This window comes from Homalodisca vitripennis, chromosome 8 (genome assembly GCF_021130785.1).
Source record: "Homalodisca vitripennis isolate AUS2020 chromosome 8, UT_GWSS_2.1, whole genome shotgun sequence".
In the NCBI taxonomy this organism is placed as follows: Eukaryota; Metazoa; Arthropoda; class Insecta; order Hemiptera; family Cicadellidae; genus Homalodisca; species Homalodisca vitripennis.
The window spans coordinates 111,977,590-111,998,732 of record NC_060214.1 but is presented as its reverse complement, the minus strand read 5'-3'; the positions used below and the strand labels follow the sequence as shown (position 1 = coordinate 111,998,732).

The 21,143-nt window shown below is 35.9% G+C and overlaps 1 protein-coding gene across 2 annotated transcripts in view; it reads right to left on the bottom strand.

The window, feature by feature from the left end:
* Window positions 1–328: 328 nt before the first annotated feature.
* LOC124367905 (acylamino-acid-releasing enzyme-like) overlaps window positions 329–21,143 on the bottom strand; it is a 45,018-nt gene continuing 24,203 nt past the window's right edge. The window contains exons 8-14 of one of the 2 annotated variants that reach the window (XM_046825102.1): window positions 19,751–19,868; window positions 17,227–17,364; window positions 15,708–15,928; window positions 8,044–8,123; window positions 5,537–5,645; window positions 4,002–4,108; window positions 329–892 (exon numbers count right to left, since the gene is read on the bottom strand). In XM_046825102.1, the coding sequence (XP_046681058.1) occupies window positions 784–892; window positions 4,002–4,108; window positions 5,537–5,645; window positions 8,044–8,123; window positions 15,708–15,928; window positions 17,227–17,364; window positions 19,751–19,868 (882 nt within the window). In that variant the 3' untranslated portion in view covers window positions 329–783. Of the gene's footprint in view, window positions 893–4,001; window positions 4,109–5,536; window positions 5,646–8,043; window positions 8,124–8,240; window positions 8,321–15,707; window positions 15,929–17,226; window positions 17,365–19,750; window positions 19,869–21,143 lie in introns of both variants that reach the window. The other variant, XM_046825101.1, reaches the window with a different exon arrangement.

Here is a 21,143-nt window from a genome sequence, read left to right as displayed (position 1 = left end):
ATAGTGACTCTCATAAGTGTACCAGACCACAAAAAATAGTGACTCTCATGACCACAAAAATAGTGACTCTCATAAGTGTACCAGACCACGAAAATAGTGACTCTCATAAGTGTGAACCTGCAACTCTAAGGTCAACTCCCATGTCCAACCGTAGCGCCTTAGACCACAGTCACCCTGACTTGATATCTTGGATGTGCAGATTTCGTGCACTTACGATTTCGCTATACCGACTCCTCCCCTTATGCTTCCGTCAAGAATTTCTGGTGTGTGTCATCGAGTGACGGAAACGTTCTGTCGAAGTAGGCCAATGGGTTAATTAACAACACAGTTAACATTTGTAAAATATATTCCTGATATCAAAAACTATGTAATGGCACTTACATGGCAGTTTAATACAACAGAATATAAAAATGAAGCAGAGCACATCTTATACAGTTGACCTGCCTACCTCAATATTCAAAAAGGATATTAATAAAATTAAACAATTTGGACAAAGTAAATGCAAATAAAAATACACGTCATTACTGGTTATAAATATTACTCCAATGGAAGTAACTTTGAATCGGTACCAAATTTTATTTAATACTTTCCTACTAAAACCAACAAAACTAACTGAAGGAGATAACAACTACACTATTGCTTTCATCACCAAACTGTGTTTACTATATCAGTTAATACGCATATAACAGTCGTACACATAATCCACAAACACTTCTTCTCCTTGTTATTGTAAGGCAAGTTTGAGCCTGATGTTCAAGAATTCTCTGTCACTGGAAAGTATATCTACGCCTTGGAGGCAAGGTGCTTCTGGAACCACAGAACAGCGTTGATGGTGGAGTCTATGTCCGCAGGGACTGTCATCAGAGAGTGCTTGTCATCGTACACATTCATCCTGGAATTGATGATAATAAAGTGTCAATAATGTACAGTACATGTTTTTTTTCACCCTAAAGATGAAGCAACTAAACTTAATAAAGTAAACAAGTATTATATTTTAAAAAGTTATAGCACAAAATTCGTTTACAAGAAACTCTTTTTGCATTGCTTTGAAAACAAACTACTTGGCCTCCTATAAGAGAGGATGGGAAAGCTACAGTAAATTTAAATATAAGGTGTTTTACAACTGCTAGAAGATTTTTATATGATTCTTTCTGTGATTAAAGTCATCTGTAATATATTTGTTATTAAATATGTTTACAATTAATTTCTTATCTTGTGAGTTTATCTCATATCTGTATGTGATTTTTAGTAAATTTTTCTAGGAACACCAAGATATAAGATATCATTTTATATAAATATTTATTTATTTACAGAAGTCTACATATAAAATAATCTATTATTGTCCATTTTTAAATGGCAATTATTTCAAAATTGACTCATATCTTGACAAGTAAGCACTTTATACATATTTTACAACAATGACATTTCTTAATAACATATATATATATTAATGCTTCATTAGGGTTATTGTCTTCACAATTTAATTGTTACACACACGTACATATATACAGGGTGTCAATTAAGTCTGGAACCCCTTTTTTAATTTTTGAACCATAATAGAAAGAAATACCAAAGTTCACACGTGCTTACTGGTGATAGTAACGCACATATCTGCCCAATTACCGACCAGATAATCCCTTTGGGGGATGGTCCACAAGGAGTCAGACAAAATTCTTAAATAGCAGCATAGGTCAAGTTTGGTATCAAATTAAAGGTCTTACTTAGCAGAGTACAATGCCGCAAACCGGACTTTAAAAGGTGGATTCATTCAGTAGTTATAGCTATTTGAATTTTAAAACAATTGAACAATGTAAATTATTATGTATTACAAGTAAACACCAATTTTTAAGTACCTGTGATTAAAGTAAGTGTTCAAAATGTTCCCCTACCATTGTCTGACAATGTAGTAATCGAAGCCAGGAATCAATAATTATTACCAATAACACAACTACTGTTAGAATGTGAAAGTGGCAGATTGAGTCATACACAGCATCCACAGAAACTTAACGTTTGGGCAGGTATTATAGGAAATCAAATTATGGGCCCATTATTTATCAATGGTAATTTAAATGGTGACTCGTATCTAGCAATGCTCCAAAATGAGATAATTCCTGCACTACAAGCTGCTCTTGGTCGACAATTTCAAAGAATTTATTTCCAACAAGATGGCGCACCACCACACTTTGCTCTCCTTGTTAGAGAATACTTGGATACAATATTCCTTCACAGATGGATTGGAAGACGTGGTGCATTAGAGTGGCCTGCTCGTTCCCCTGATTTATCTCCGCTGGATTTTTTTCTTTGGGGATACCTCAAAGATAAAGTTTATCGTACTAAGCCTCGAGATTTGGCGCACCTAAGAAATCTCATAGTCCAAGAAGCTCAAGATATTCCTCGTGACTACCTTCAAAATGCAGTGGATGGCTTTTACAACCGCCTAGGACATTGCCAGACGATGGTAGGGGAACATTTTGAACACTTTGATCACAAGTACTTAAAAATTGGTGTTTACTTGTAATACTTAATAATTTACATTGTTCAATTGTTTTAAAATTCAAATAGCTATAACTACTGAATGAATCCACCTTTTGAAGTCCGGTTTGCGGAATTGTACTCTGCTAAGTAAAACCTTTAATTTGATACCAAACTTGACCTATGCTGCTATTTAAGAATTTTGCCTGACTCCTTGTGGACCGTCCCCCAAAGGGATTATCTGGTCGGTAATTGGGCAGATATGTGCGTTACTATCACCAGTAAGCACGTGTGAACTTTGGTGTTTTTTATTATATTGTGGTTTAAAAATTAAAAAAGAGGTTCCAGACTTAATTGACACCCTGTATATAGAATATATATGTGTACAGAACAAAGTCGGGTTAGTTACACCTTTTACAGCTCAAAATGAGCTGTATCAATTAAAAAACCAATTATATGATTTGTTAGATTCATCTCTGTCCTGAATAGCAGAATAACTATTAATATAATTAATAACTATTATATTATAAAAGTTCAAGGAAAAATCAGGTAAATAGAAAATAAAAAGGTTTTAATATAATAGTAAAGATTGAAATATCCTGTTTTATGTAATCAACTGTTCTATGTAGACATTGTTTTATAATAGTACAACCATATGTTTAATTAATTTAACCACTAATTTCAATTTGTTATATTTATAGTCTTTAAAGCATAGAGTAAGCTTGATAATAACTACACGTTCAACCTTTCCTGCAACCACTGGTGAACACAGAGTAAGACAATATTCCGATAATACAACTGAAAGTTTTAGTAAAAATATACTTTTAACTGTACAAGTGCTTGTGGTCAATACTGTAATGCAGATATCAAAGATAAAAGTTACTATCTCAAATTTACTATAAATTTAAAGACCATAATAAAACCAATCTCAGTTGTCTTTTGAAAGAAGTAGGCCTCTTGGACCTGTGTATCGGAATGTTCCATAATGTTGTGGAAATATATATATATATAAGAATTTTGTTTATATATTACCTTGATCGGGAAATAAGAGGAAATCAACTACGGCTCAAACAAATATTAAAACCAAAGTAAATTACAATCACCAAAAATATACACTTTTTGACTCAACATTGGCGTTGGAAATATAATTCACTCGAACCAGAAGTGCTCATACACTAACGACAAAAATCCTGCAAATTTTTGTGCAAAACCATAATAATTGAAAGTAATGATTTAAAAACTTATTTTTTATGACACATATGATGATGTTATTGACGCCTGCTGTAGCTGCGAGTTCACAATTACTAGCAGTAGCAGCATTGCACTTTCACCAGCAGTGTTGCCAACCGCAGGAGAGAAATTTCCTGTAAAGGAGACGGGGGACTGTGAAGTAACACCTCCTGGAGCTTTGTGACTCTACTGAGGGATCTGCAATGGCACCCGTGCGAAGATTTCCTACTTCTAGACAAGTCCGTACTTCTTTCCTGTTTTGTTTGAGGTGAGTACGCAATGACTAGTTTACGACTCACTTGCAGGGTATGTTGTAGGTTTTCAAGGTGTGGTAATACAGAATCCCTTGTGATGGTGGCACTCTCAGATCTTTCTTCCCGATGGACAGAAGGGTGGGTGCTTTCACCTTACAACAGAAATAAATTCACATTTACTACAAGACTGATGCAGAAACCAATTTTGTTTTTTCATTAATTAGATATTCTATGCTTGAATGGGTATATGATTGAGGACAAATCCTTTTATCTTTATGTCACCGTGCAACGCTTTGCTTGTTTTAACCCATTGCGAATCACTGACGAGCTGGGCTCGTCAAGCAGCGGCCGGGCCTAACAGCACGATGACGAGCTCAGGTCGCAAAAGCGATCTGCTTTTAAGTTTCCCTCCAAATAGTTCTATTAGTGTCTGACAGATCAGGCGATCGTCTTCACTTGTCAACTAAGAGTGTTTAACAACGGTCTATGTTTAGAGTTTTCAAAACTTTTATAAATATCCTACAGATCGCAGTTGTATATCGAAGTTGAAAAATCATTCATATCAGTTTACTCTCTGCTTTTTAGCGCTTCTGATTGGGTGTTTTCCTCAGTTGTTATTATAATACTTTTGAGGTTAGTGACACAGAACTAACGACGCAGACGTACATGTTGGCGGGTTTAGTCTAGACAATGGCCCGGATGTTGTAATCGCTTCGTCCGAGCCGCTTTATTTAGACTATGATTTAGACAACAGACTATATTTAGACAACATCCCTGCCACCCTGGAACCTTGCTCGCGTGTTATCATTCCTGCATCACGGATACCCCAGCAGGCCCATGTTCCATCTGAACGAATACCTTCACAGCTGAATTTTCTAGTATACAATAGCGAGCGATACGATGTGGCGCACCATTGCTGTTCGTGCGGCCGCTGCCGTAAATTAATTCGTGCCCGCGCGCAAAAACAATACGATCCGCAATGGGTTAATCAATTGGTTTTTTTTTTTTAAAACACATGATTTATATCAATTGATCATTTCAACATTATAGAACGCAATGTGCAACTCACTGGTGTACATTGCATTCACCAATGTTAATGGTACTAGTTTATGTTATTATTCATTGCACAGTATTTATCGTTTTAGTACGTTTAGATAATAGTACACGTCAAAATAATATAACGTATAACGCGTGGAAAATAGTGTGCCACATGTGTTGTAGATAGATGTGTGTGTGTTGGGCTTTGTAAGCCTAACGTAATTATGAAAAATTTGTTTTTATTTTATACAATGTAAACCGCTATAAAACAACAGTAACGTAATAACTGTTCCTAAAGGTTTTACAAATTATTTTTAGTATATTTTACAAAGTAACCTCAAAAATGGCAAATAACAATGATGGTGTAGCTAACTTACTATGTCGGTGACGATAAATGCGATAACTCTTGCAGCTGGAGAGTAATGGCTAATTAGTTCTTAGGACTTGATTTTCAATTACGATTCTTCAAAGCTTTCTCCTCAAGTGAAATGTCATTTTTAATTTTGCATACAATATTCCAAACACAAATTTTTATAACTCACCTTGTCAGCGTACTGTATGGGAGAGACACTTCGCAGTTTCTGGTAGAACTCAGCCGTCATCTCTACCTGCTCCTTGCCTGTGTACAGGAACCCTCCCTCGACAGCAGCCCTGTAACATCGAAACTATCTGTAGTCATAATGTACGTAAGTTGGTACTCAGAGTTCCAACTGACATCGCGAGTTGATGAAACACGTTCCAGATAGTGGAGAAGCAAATTCCAACACAAGTGGTGCAACCCAACAGAACAAACAGTACTTCTGTTCAGTTCTTTGTTTAAAGTTCATTATTGACAATGGATTGTTTGAAAGGATAATAGGATTCGGACATTTGCCACCGTTATAGTGTTACAAAATGTATAATGATGGACGATGCCTGAAATTCTACCATCATTTGTGTTCAATTTTGAATATACAGACATTGCAAAATATTCTTAAACTACCAATATGTTCGTTTATTCAAATATTTACAAAAATATATAAAATACATTTAACCCTCTCCCGGGCAAACGCCTCGGCAGGGCGCCTGGCGCTAAAGTCCAATCGCCTCCAACTGCTTTATCAACGCCCTCTGCTTTGTGCTGCTATCATACGATTGTTTGGGGAACTAATACTGGAAATATCTATTGGCAGTGTCATTGTTGCCTTGTTTATTCATAGTTTTATGACTAGGGACGCTATCTAGGATTAATAATTTGAAACGGTTCATTGATCACTTCATTGACGGTGATCTAGTTGTTTAGTAGTACAATTCTTTCTGACTTGTGCTGCTATCTTACGTAATTTGATGAACTATTTGGGACTTTTTATTATAACCACTTATTTACTGAAATCATTTCGTTAGTTGTTTTCGCAGTCTTTACACTTGGTTCTGTACTTCATAGATGGCAGGTTCAAGGTGTTTGCGTGATAGCGAAATTGATCGCGTTTTTGACAATGAAGTGGATGATTGTGATGGTTTCAGTGACGATGAAAGTTCCATGAATAGCGATGTATTTAGTGATGAGGAAATTCACCATTCTAACCAAGAAGATAGTGACAGTCCCCTCGCGGCAGAGCGGCCGATTTAATTCAGCCCAGTAGCGCCAAAAGCGCAGTCGCGGTAATTCGACCGGGAGAGGGTTAAAATCACAAATTTACAGTGAGTATTGCATTCAGGATATTGACAACATAGGTCATAAAAAGAGCTTTAGGGAAACAACAAGACTCACACAAACTGGGTTTTGGTAAAATGACATAAAGTGACAGAAAACTGTACTGGTTTCCTCAGGTAAAAAAAAAGCGGAAAGTTAACATACAAGTTGGGTTAAACTCATATTCTGTTTATATAAACAATTTGTAAAGTAACATTCTTTGACCAGAAGACTTCTTCAACCAATAAATGTGTCTTCTGAGACCTGTAGAACTCTATGTGTGATATTAAATGTTTTTGTGTTTAAGTTTGTTTAACATATGACTTGATGATTTGTTCTTTTAATACTTATTCTTTCTTATAAACATGTTATTTATATTACTTTCACCTCTGTACATTTGATTTTCTTATATTTTCTCAAACGGTGGATGTACAAATTTACAAAATATTAGTTTGACTATATGAACATAAGATCATGTAATCAACAGTGAATAACAGTTTTAATAGTGACTGTAATAACAGACACTAGGCTTCTTTTTGGGAATGGAAATGTCCGGAGGCAGTTTGATTCTTTTGTATATTTTATTTCATGTTAGACTAGTAAAATGCCCCACTTGAGACACAATTGAAAACCGTGTCACAGTTATGGAAAATAAACGTACCATAGAAATTTTATCATTAGTTTTGCAGTATGTCAGAACTATACCTATGTATAAGATGGAGAACTGAATCTCTTTCAACATCTAGTAGCTGAAATTGTGGTATTTATTAAAATGATACATCGACAGTGAGAAATGTTTCTGGAAGTCTGAGACTGTTTTCATAATGACAAATTACGGAAAAATCGCTGAATCAATCATCTCTTCCTTAACATATTCTGTCACTTATGTATGTGTTTTTCCTGCTTATTTATTTATTTAGACATGTGTTATTTATAATGTTGATTATGTTGTTTGTGTCATTATAGATTTTTTCTGGTTTTGTTAAAGAAAGTATTTGTTGTTATTGTAATGGAATTACAGGTTATAGAAATCTGTTAGTATTAATAATATTCACTGTTATTTAGTTTGTAAGGTTGTAATTGTGGGATTGAGTTATGGAATGGTAGCTGCACCAGCAAGTAAGTAACTAATTGCCAACGATACGAAAGACAATATAAAATTAAATTAAACCATGTTTTTCATTTCGCACGTGCTATACATAGCACATGAAATGTATGTATTGTACTGTAATTTACTACTAATAAAGAATTTTTGAACTTGAACTTACACTTATATACATAAATTAAATTGACAAACCTTATTTTTGAATACTCCTTGTAAACAATTCTCAGTATAATGTAATTATGTATGTATGTCATGTGGAATGACATACTTACCAGTCCGGTATGTCGGAGAGGTGAAATGCCGAGATCAGGTCTACGACAGGATTACGTGCCGCTACGGCTTTGTAAAAGTCCTGTAACAAAATGTGGCCATTCACTCACCGCTCGGGGTGGCAACACTGCTCCAGGTGCTCCGTCAGTGTCGGTGTCAATGTTGGTACCCCTGCAAGGGAGGAAGCCTAGAAACTTACCAGTCGGGAATGTCCGTGGAGGCTATCATGGACGAGATGTCTGTCACGGGGTTGAGGGCTACCACAGCCTTGTAGAAGTCCTACAACAAATAGGTCAGTCCAGGAGTATCAGACCTGACCAATAGGGCAACGGATAGTAGACATAATCTCCTAACCTCTGTACATGCGTTTACACACGTTTAACCCTTACCGAGCCAATGACGTTACTAGACGTCATACCTAAACTAGTGCTAAAAGCCAACGACGTCCACTGACGCAAAATCAATTTTTTATTTTAATATTATTTAAAAGCATTTCTGGGTAACAGACTTAGTAAAAACTGTTAAACAAGGTTTATCTAAACAAGAGACAACCGTTCGTGTCTATTTTGAAGGTCACTGCTCTTGTTCGATCGACAAAATGCGAGTGGCCGGATGTTCATAGTCTCCCGCAGAGCCAACGACGTCTACTGATGCGCGCTCAGTCCGCCTGTAGCCTTCCGTGAGGTTAGATGTTTATTTGCCCTTCCATTTTCGATCCGCGTATTTATCTTTTCAATTTTGATGTTAATCAATATTTTTTATCAATTTGCAGTGTAGTTTATGTATTATTATCGTGATGTAGGACTTTATTGTACGGTTTTTTTTCGGTCAATGCTTTTATTTAATTTGTATATATATAAATTTTTAGTATATTCTTTATATTTTCTCTAAATACAAATTACTATATGCTTGTTTTTTGTAAAATATAACAATAATTGTGTTCAACTATTGTTAATTTTATATATGAACACATAGAATGTCAAAATTAAATTTTTTCAGTGAAATTATGATTTTACCATTTTTTGGCTGTAAATTAACAATAAAGAGTGAAAAAAAAATATTTTGTCGTTTTTTTTACCTCTTATGTTATAAGAATTATAAAAAAAAATTGGTTGTGGTATGTGGGAATCTTTTTATTTTTAAGGTGTATGGCTCTTAGGAGTAGTTTTTGTTATTTATTTGTGGCTCGCTAAGGGTTAAAATCCATTGATGATTTTCTTAAATTTTACTTGTAACTAATTTATTATTTACTGCTAAGTCTTATAGTCATTTCAAAGACAACACACAAGCTTCGTCCACATGCACAGTATTTTAATTGTTCTATGTTTCTAAGTTTGCCGTAAAAACTAAGCAGAGCATACAATCCAAATCCAAATAACCTCTCTTTTCTAGTGCAGTCAGTGATTGAGCCTGTATTGTATTCAATACATCAATATTCACTTCTGTCATCATAAAAATTAGTTTCTCCTTTTTTTGTTTTTTTTAATAAAATTAATAAGTTTTGACGAGCTAATTATTTGTTATAAATCTATTTATTGCACTCATATTATCCTGGTTGATGGATGCTCTGTATCGGTCTTATAGTTTTTTTAAGAATTTATGATATTATTATGTCATGCACTGTTTGTTTGCTCTGTAAATGTATGAATTTATTTATTTATCTAGATTGTTAATATATATTTTATTCATTTAAATTGTTAATATGTTTTTGATTACATTAATTGTTATTATATTTCTTTATCTAAGTTGTTAATATATTTTTTGCTTATATGAATTGTTATTGTATTTATTTATCAAAGTTATTAATGTATTTGATGATGTGAATTGTTAATATATTTATTTATTTGTAAAAATTATGAATTTGGGTAATTATGCATAACATGCAATATGCATTTTTTGTTATCATTGTTATAGTGTGTAGTAAGCATTAGTTAATTTCAATGAGAATCTAGGCACCAACTGCGCCCCTGCACGTGCATTTCTGCGCCTTGGGGATGAAAATGTATTGTATTTTTCTAAATAAAGTAAACTTGAACTTGCCCTTTCTGTTATATATTTTTGATATCGTTACTGGTTCTAATATATATATCTTATTATCAGTTCATTATTATATTGTAATTAGTGGTGTTGCCGTTGAAAGAAAATAAATGAACAAATATATGTTTCGCCATTAATGCTAGACGTTACGCAGCACGGACAGTTATAGCAACACTGATATCAGCGATATGAAGAGAGGTGAAGGTGTACTGACGGACGTGGAACCTTGAAACAATTGGAAAATCGCGCCACTTGCACTTCTGGCCGCCCGTGTTTTCAATCATCACCTGACCGCATAAGTGGAAATTTTGATTTTACACGACTATCTGAAGTGCTTTTGTTGAACTGACATTTTAGATGACCAGCTTTTGGATAATATGCACTCTACTGTAGTAACATAAAAAGACAGTCAACATGGCACCCTGAAAAAACATGCAAACACTGCTAAATCAAAATGGCAAGTTGACAATATGCTTATTGAACAGATATGTCTGACAGTGAATTTGTCATATTAATGCTAATTGATTTTATTTACTTTTCATGTTCAATCACGTAACGAATTATAGGACTTTTACTTGCTAATTAAGTTGCTGAACAAATTTCCTATTTTATAAATTTAACTTTAGACAACATTCTTGTAATTTGTGCAAACTACTTCACAACTAAATAATCCTGTAATCTGTAAGACAATACCTAAAATTCTTGCATCTACAGTTATCAATAAACACTTAATATAAAAAAACAGTGAAGGAAACAGGATTTTTTTCCAGATATTTGCCATCGTTCAGTGATACAATACAATCAGTAACACTACATTTCGAGATCTACAATCTTATCTCTTCCTCAGGTGGATGACTAACCTAATACATACTACAATCTTGGTTAAAAAGTAAACAAAACATACCAGAGTGTCGTGACACGCACAAGTTAGGAACCACAACAGCCGTGTTGTGTGCCTATTCCATGCACACTAACTCTAATAAAAACACATGCAGTTAATAAAAACACTCATTGTTAAAACTGAACGACAGAATACAGATTTCAATAGGTCTGCACTCACCGGCCAACCAAATAGAACTGATTCGGTTGTTCCAGTGAGGTAGGGAGAGTACTACAATGCAAGATTGTGCTGCAATGAAATCTAGTCACAGACTTTTAACATTGACTTTCCCACTACTATTTTTTTTATTTTACTGTATGAATAAGCTACATGTGTTAATTTAATACATGCTAAAATCTTATATGATTGAATAAATTTAAATAAATCTTTACAAATTTATTTAGTCTACTATTTTATAGTTGCCATCATGGTCACCAACAAAAACAATGTAACAATATTTGTTAACCCATTGCGGATCGTATTGTTTTGGCGCGCGGGCACCAGCGGGCACGAATTAATTTACGGTCAGCGGCCGCACGAACAGCAATGGTGCGCCACGGTATCGCTCGCTATTGTATACTAGAAAATTCAGCTATGAAGGTATTCGTTCAGATGGAACATGAGCCTGCTGGGGTATCCGTGATGTAGGAACGATAACACTCGAGCAAGGTTCTGGGGTAGCAGGGATGATGTCTGAATCATAGTCTAAATAAAGCGGCTCGGGCGAAGCGATTACAACATCCGGGCCATTGTCTAGACTAAACCCGCCAACATGTACGTCTGCGTCGTTTAGTTCTGTGTCACTAACCTCAAAAGTATTATAATAACAAATGAGGAAAACACCCAATCAGAAGCGCTAAAAAGCAGAGAGTAAACTCATATGAATGATTTTTCAACTTCGATATACAACTGCGATCTGTAGGATATTTATAAAACTTTTGAAAACTCTAAACGTAGACCGTTGTTAAACACTCTTAGTTGACAAGTGAAGACGATCGCCAGATCTATCAGACATTAATAGAACTATTTGGAGGGAAACGTAAAAGCAGACCGCTTTTGCGACCTGAGCTCGTCATCATGCCGTTAGGCCCGGCCACTGCGTGACGAGCCCAGCTTGTCAGTGATCCACAATGGATTAATGCTCACCCAAATACCATGGAGTGACAAACACCATCATCGAACTCAGTGTTGCTTATATAGAAATGGAGCTTCATTCAAAATTTCAAGTCTTTAGGTCAATTTGTTTTTGAGATATTATGCGGACAGACAGACAGACGGAAATGAAATTTCTCCAGTGCCTCGAGTGATACGCTTCACTAATGTTCAGCCAATTGTATTTTCATCACTTGTACCAAATTGGTTTTTACCTGTACACAATTGTGCTTTTCGTGTGAGACGATATTTGAGAACAGAAATTCAATCATGGACCAGAGGTAAGCTTTAGAAAAGAGTAATGACTGATAAATTACACTGTAAATAATAATAAGACAATATAATTTATTCAGGGTTCTACAGTGATACATATTCGTTACATAATACAATTTTGACAAATCTAATTTTAGAGAAATAAAAGTGGGTGTCCCGCAAGGTTCAGTGTTAGGACCTTTACTCTTCGTTATTGCCATCATTGACTTAGATTTTAATACACCGTGTACAACAATATTGTAGCTGACGATACCACTCTCTTAAATTTTGATCAAAGTCTTGATGAACTTGTTAAGTTAGAAAACCAGGCAGTTAAAAGGGCATTAGATTGGTTTGAGGCTAATAAACTTATGGTAAACAACAGCAAAACTGAAAAAATAATTTTCTCTTTGAATCACACAATATATAAAGACATTAAGCCTGTAAAGCTTTTGGGAATGTATCTAGATAGTAGGTTAAGCTGGGATTATCACATTGAAGAACTGTGTAAAAAACTGGCAAGGGTAACCTATCTTTTGAGAAGGTTAAAAAACTGTGTATCAAGAAATATGCTAATTATGGCCTACTATGCATTTTTTCAATCTCTTTTGCGTTATGGCATAACCCTATGGGGTAACTCTTGCAATTCCAAAAAAGTTTTTGTATGGCAAAAAAAAGCCCTTAGGATAATAAAAAATGTTGAACCTAGGGTGTCGTGTGTAGAAATTTTTAAAGAACTAGAAGTAATGACCCTTTATAATTTATATATATATATATATATTGCTGTTTAATTAGTGTTAAAGAGAGTCTTGAGTTGTTTAAAGTACGGCAGGAAGTACATAGATATCCAACTAGATCAAATTATTTTTTAGAATTGCCTCAAATAAAATTAGAGAAAACCAATAGAAGTTACATTAAAATGAAACTTAAATTTTTTAACAAATTACCTGAAAAGGCATGGACTGTACCCCTGCAAAGTTTTAAAAAAATAACAGAAAGGTGGTTTAAACAAAATGTTTTTTATTCAGTGAATGATTTTTTGAACTGTGATATTAGTAGCCTAAGATTTTAAATTATCTATTCATTTATTTATGATATTTTTAACTGTGTGTAGATTCAACTTTTAAACCTTACATTAACTTTAGTAAATAATTTATGTACATAGTTTAGTTTATTTATTGACTGTCATATTTATTCAATTGACTTACATGAAAAATATGTGCCTAATATGTATTTTTTAAGGTTTATATGCTATGATCATTGTAAATAATTAGCTATGACTTTGTCAATTGCATTTCTATGGATTGCCTAACGACAATAAAAACCTTGAATCTTGAATCTTGACACCCACGATCAAAAAAACGTATTTGTATAAAATTCAAACTTTAAATTCTGGTTTGTAACCGAGCTACATAACCTCCACGAGGTTTCACTCACCTACCAGTTGAACCTACACTGGGTACAGCAAAAACTAATGTGTAAGGCAACCTTATGGATGCCCTGGAGCGGTACATCACTAACCGCAAAATGCAGAGATATTGGGATCGCTAGATTTAGTCTACTGTGGGAAATTACTGTTTGAGTTGGTGAAGCTTCTCCTAATTGTTAAGGGCTGTTGCTACCCTAGACAAAAGGGCATGCCACCCCCTGCCTGCTTTGGCTGGAGAGGCTGGTACAGAGCTGACCTCCCCTTCTTCCAAGAAGACATGATTGAGATTAATGTCTAAATTACTTCCTTGTGTATCTTGACAGAAGGCAGCCTCTAGTCTCAACCTTACCCATCCAAAATATCCTGTCACTGCAAAAGCAGCACAAACGTCCTTTTAGGACCAAGTGCGACTTCTCAGCTTCTTGTTCTAAGCAAAAAAAATTGACATAACTTTGTTTGATGAATATTTGCAATACCTCTCCGTACAATTTTATTTATTCTTATTTCACGATAGACACCATTTTACACAATAAACTATATAGATAGCCAAATAAAACTCCAAATTCAAACAATAATTATGTTCAGGTGTTTTTAGGAATAGTTTCAAAGCATAACTCAAAGGTAGCAGGGTTCTACATTGAAATACTTGCTCAATGTGACAAATCCCTTCAAAACCACTTCCAACCTGAACTGTCAATATTAGTTCATAATACATATCGAACTCTGTTGTTATTCCCTACAATGATTTGACTGAAATCTAATGAATTTGTTCTAACTATTTTAACTCTTAGACAGAATGATTTGTTGTTATTTCTGCATGGCATACATTCGTTTCACATAAAATATAGTGTATTTGTTCTTTTATAACAATCAAACTACCTCAAACAGTTCAATTCGTACACATACACTATGACATTGAGGTACAGGACGAAAACATAAGACCGGAGGTGGCTGCATTTTACCCCTCCTCCTCCTGACCATCTCCTTCCTGTTCTCTTTGTTTCAGAAGACACGCCGCGATACCACAGGAAATGCCGATATTGATTTCTTGTCAATGTCACACCTTCACTAGTGCGTGTGTGTTGTGTTGTTTGTGCTTCTGACTTCTTTGCAGTGAACATCGCTTGGGATCATTCTCTACTGTCTCAACTTCATGTTGTTGGTGTACCAGTATTTTTTTTTTATTCTCTTAGGAAAAGAAGCTTATAAGTTGCACTTAGTCCTGTAAGAACCTTAGCACTGCTTCCGGAGTTACAGGATATTCAGGATGGGTAAGGTTAGGGGTAGGGGCCGCCTCCTATCGAGATCTATGAGGAAGAATTAGGGCACTAGTCTCAAAGTCATGTCCCCCTTAAGAAGGGGAGGCCACCTCTGAACCAGCCTCTCCAGTCAAAGTAGGCAGGGAGTGTCACACCCTTGTTGAGGCTAGCAAGAACCTCTGATATTTAGGGAACGAACCCCACCAACTCCAACAATCATCTGCTGCAGTAGACTAGACCTATCGAATTACCCTTGCACCACAGAATCGCAACATTTGCAGTTAGTGCCACGGTTTAGTTGCCTAGATCTAAGTGACACATCAGTTTTTGCTGTGCTCTGTGGTAGGTTCAACTGGAAGGTATAAACCAGCCAGAAGTGATCTCTGCTGGGTTTGGTGTACCAGTTAGGTATCATGTAAATATTTTTAGTACCAGTTCATTGCCTTACTTTTTAGTTTAAGTTTTTGTGCATTTTTATGTATTAGGATTTTTTACCTAAAGAAGAGGGGATTTCAATCTTCAAAATGTGGTATTATACTTTTTGTAACATAAATGATGGCAAATGTCTGAATTACTACTACTACGTATTAATTCGTAATGTGAACCGTTATTATATTTTTAGCTACTTTAATTTCTCTGTGCGTATCCAAAACTCACCGGATACTGGCCACTTAGGTGGGTGACCAGGAAGCCACCGTGAGAGCCGCCGTACAGTACCACTCTGTCAGGGTCCAGGCAGGGTAGTGCGTGCAGTGTGGTCAATGTGGCCTGGTGGCAGTCCTTCACATCAGTGTTGCCAACCCGGCCAGGCAGAAAGTCCACAGATTCCTGACCCTGACCTGTAGAGCCACGGTAGTTCACCTGCAGTGTTGCAAAACCTAGTAACAACACAGGCTTATTGTAGCACAAACAGGCTCTAACTACATCTAACTAATAGGGATAGTTGAGCTCCTTGTTGTAATTAGAGCTGATCTTGGTACTACATTTAGTACTTAATTCTTACACCTGTAACTTGCAAAAACCCATTATTGGGCGTTCCAGATGGCAGCACCTAATATTAAATCTTGTAACACAGCCTATGTTTTGTGATGTTACATCTCTAAAATATGCTGAAAACGTATTGGTATTGTAACTATAGAAAGAGAAATATCCAATTTACTAACATTTTCTGATCATTTTGGTGTGGCTTTAGATATCTATACGTTTTGTAATCTCGGAACTATTCCATATGTTCTTACGTACAGCACCAGCTGTGCATGCTGCTACAAATCAGCCAGTTTAAACAGCTGTTTTTATTCTACCGATCAGATGTTGTCGTTTCTTATTTACTAGTAATAAGAGTAACTTAATTGTATGTTTTGGTATTGTGAACGTTTGGTCCGGAGACCTATTATAATTACGACAGCTTTCAAAATCGCTCTAACAACAAAAACCTTTTTTTAGTAACATTTATTTTGAATTATTATAAGCTAAAAGTGAAATTACTTTAGAAAATTAGTTACGTGACTGAATAATCAAAAGTGAAAACTGAATAAAGTTTCACGATTTTGACAAGCTGCGATTTTTACTATCTGGTTTTATCATATGTAAAACAATTGAACCTTTTACTCTTTTTGGTTTACTCAAAACAAAATGCCTTATCTTTTGCTTTTTTCACATCACCAATCATAACATTTGAACAAATCGAAAACTTTGAATTAACTTTTTTTTGGATGACCAGTTCCAGGGTTAAAATACATATATACATACTACTTATAAGGAAAATGTTCCTTGAACATTTCTGGATAAAACTGTATATAATAATTATTTTATATTACGGATATGATAAGACAAAGTCCGAGGTACAAAAATACACACCACACCGTGATTAAGTCCTAATCTTACTTTCTACACACAGTTCTCAGTTTCTTCATTATTTGTTAATTCAAAAGTCAGTTCCATAACTTGTATCAAGATAAATCCATTTTTGGATAGTAAGGATTTGAACTAGTTCTAAACATATATTCTTCAGGTTCCCGCTAAAAACATTGAGGATGATAAAGCAAGACCCTGAAGTTACAATTTTACCACGGATAGCCTTCAGACAAAAAGTTACAAATTACATATTCCGCCATCATTCTTTCATTGAGAATCTCCTACCCTATATAACATTAACCCATTACCTCGACACACTCACCAGCACTGATGAAGAACTGGTTGAAGACACTGTAGCATTCGAAGAAGCTGCTATGGGGACCGCCATGTGGCCAAACAATCAGGGGAACACTTTTAGCTTCCCCGTCCATAGGCCCGTAGTAGATAGCATTGTAGTTACCTGGAACATAACAGGCGACAGACGTTAGCACTGAGCATATTACATAATCTAAGAATATATAACATCGTTTAGTTCATCTACTGATATTCAATTGCTGGACATACTTGCAACAAACCTTACAGTACAGTCCACATTGTCCATGTCACTGCCAGGTCAATGCTTAAAACTGCTCCAAAACTCAATTAAATTAAATTAAAATGAAATGAAAAGGAAATGAAATGAAATGAAAAATGCCTTTATTAAGGGGTCAAAATTTTCAATTTTTATTTTTTTGCTAAATTTAGTTTTAAATATATTCCTATTTATTTTAAAACAAATTTCATGCAAATCCGTTGAGTCAAACTCAATTTACATCACTTTTTATAAAGCAATACATGGAGAGTTTTTCGGTGGTTTTGTCGCACAACAAGCTGTCATTGTCATGCATTTATGACATTTATGGACATTTATGATCATGATTCACATTTTCATTTACCTGACACTGTAATGTCTGAAATAAAACCTATTTTCAAAGATTTAGCGTCTCCAGAACTTCTGAAGAAATGTTTGCATGGAGGCACTCAAAATCCGAGCGAGTCGCTCAATAATATGATCTGGTCTCGCATTCCCAAAAGGACATTTGTGATGAGGAATACACTCGAGTTTGGTGTGTATGAAGCCTTGGCTTGTTTTAATTTGGGAAACATAGCCAGATGTAAAGTCTTAGCAAATCTAGGCATTGTTCCGGGAGTGAACTATGTTAGTGCCCTTAAAAAACTGGACGAAGCAAGAATCGCAAAGGCTCAGAAAGCTATAGAAAGTGTAGACAAAGCTCTACATTAGCAAAAAGGCGTTTGGAAGATGAGTATGAGGCAGAGGAAGATCCAGACAATCCAGCATATGGGGCTGGAATGTACTGAGGTAGGTTTATGTTTTGCATTAGACTAGGCTTTAACTTTAAATGCGATTTCCCGAAAGTTTAGATTTTTTCCACTTGTGTACCTTTTTCTCAGGAACCACTAAAGATATCTTTACAATTTTTTTTCACTTGATGGGAAAATTAAGGAGCACACTTTGACCCAGGCTTTTAGCAAAATTCTCATAAAAAAATTTTTATTACAGCTTTTTTACAAAAAATACCATACTAATTTTTTGAATAACTTAAAAACCCCGGGTCAAAATCTTAATAAAAGTCTAATAAAAGTAACTACGAAAAAATCATGTTGATATCTTATATAGTTTTTGAGAAAAAGGTACACAAACTTGATCAAATTAACATTGGCAGCATCAGACTCCCCTTAAAGAGTCTCTACTACTCAACCTCATATTGTGTACAGTAAATTTACTATATTTTGATACAATTACGGTAAATTATTAAATTATAATTTAAATATAAAATAACAAAAATTCTTAACCTATACAAAATTTAATGAGCTTAAAGTAAAATTTACATGTTAAAATGAATTCAAAACTTAAAATACAAAAGAAAAAGTGTATATATATTATACAGGCCCCCCAGCAGCAGGCCCCTAACCCCTGCCCCGAAGCGTGCACGGTCCTCAATACATCTAATATCATCGGGGAGAGCATTCCAAAGACGACAAGCTTTAACAGTACAGGACCTATTAAAAATTTATGATCGATGGATTGGAATTGATAGTAATGTGGTTCCCCTTCTTGTAGGTCGTTCACTATATCAGAGATTAACTTAAAATGATTGGACAGATAAACAGGATATTTGGTTTTGATGTTTAAATGTAGAATAGAAAGTATGTGTAATTTACGTAGCTGAAGAAGTTTCATGAGTCACTGCAGCTGCTATTATTGTAAATCAATTTACTAGATTGCTACTTAGATTGTTTGGGCTAAGCCAAACATCAAAATAAGGAAAAAGATGAAAAGACAGAGAGCTTATCGAAATGATCAATATGAGGGTCGGTGAAGAAGATCAGAAAATTGAACGAGATCATTATTGAGCCCAAATAACGCTTTGGGTATCAGTGGCCATGGAAATAAGTAATTAAGAACCAGGAGAATATAAAACACAAAACTCTTAATAGAACACTGTTCACAGCACAATCCAACAACTAGATCTAGGAACTACCATCAGCAGTACATAGCGAAATACTAGCAAACTCTTGAAATGCTTTAGTTCTCAATCCTCGGTGAAGCACCTGCGTTTGAATTTTTGTTGGTTGAAACAATAACTGTTTATGACATGAATGTTCACATACAACCACATGTGTTTTATGCACTTAAAAAATGTTAAATTCTATCTACTTTTATACGTTTAATTATCATCAAAACAATAAAAAGCGCTGAATTCAGATTTTGCTCCCCATTCATTTGACAGTACTAAAACATTTGATACAAAATGAGCGGTGAAATTCTGGAACATCATACTTACTGACAGAGTCCTGGCCCTCTGCCTTCAATTGGAACACCCGCAGTCCAGGCTTGGAATCTGGCAGAGGGATGGGCTCTCGCTGTAGAAGAGACCGTAACAGTACAGAGTGGCCCGAGACCTGTCATCAAAACAATAGTGTAATAATACACAAGTATTACTATTGGTGCTAAATCAGTGACCTCATCACCAAATTAAATAGTAAAATACAAATGGTGAAATGCAAGTAGTGAAATATCACTATCGATGATCTTGTTGATCACCAGATTTTTTCTGGTTATTCACCATTGGATTTTGGTTCCACTGCAATAAACGCCGGTCACAGCCACTCAGGCGATTATTAATGCGGTCTCAAGACGTGGTATTGATGGTCAAATATGTGACTGGATAAGGGCCTTGCTCACGGAGAGGTTGGTTGTTACAACCCTCATGGGAGCAAGTGTTAGTGAGTGGACTATGAGGGGGGTGGGATATTGGTGCGATGAGGTGGGCCTTACTGTCAACCCCACAAATGCTGCTGTGGTTGCCTTTACCAGGAGGCAACAGATCGAGGGCATTGGTCCTTTTCTATTCAGAGGCTCTTCCATTGAGCTGAAGTCCAAGATCAAGTACCTAGGCGTGATCCTAGAAAGGGTTCTAAACTGGGGACCTCATCTAGAAAGGGTCATCGCCAGGGGGAAATGGTCTCTAATGTAATGCAGACGCGTGATAGGTGGGTCCTGGGGACTGAAGCCGAGGCTCTTGTACTGGCTTTATGTTTCCGTAGTCAGACCTGCACTAATGTATGGAGCTGTCGTCTGGTGGCCAAAAACAGAGGCCAAGATGGTGGTAGCTCATGTGGCTGGTATCCAAAGGATGGCCTGCCTTGCTATCACTGGGGCTTTTCCTAGTGCGCCAGGTGCAGCTCTGGACTGTTGTCTCAACCTTTCCCCCCTGAACATTGTCATTCGGGCTATGGCCAGGAGGAGTGTCTACTGTCTTCAGCAGATGGGACTCTGGTCGGGCTGCAGCAGTGGGCACTGCAGAATTAGCACCCTGATTCAGAAGGATGCTCTGCATATGATCTCTAATCAGATGCCACAAAAGTTTTCCTTTGACAAACCCTTTAGGATTGTTATACCCTCTAGGGATGATTGGTCAGAGGGAAGGAAACCTCTTCCGCCAGCGGAGATTGAATGGTTCACAGACGGCTCTAAAACAAAAAGCGGCACAGGCGCTGGAATTCTGGGAGTGAGACCATGTAGGGAGCTGGTGGTCCCTAAGGGTCCGTATCCGACAGCTTTTCAAGCAGAGGTCACAGCTATTATGGAATGTGCTCGTGAGAATCTTTGCGATATAGGAGCAAGACGATTCATATTTTCACGGACAGTCAGGCAGCGCTGATGGTGCTGGACTC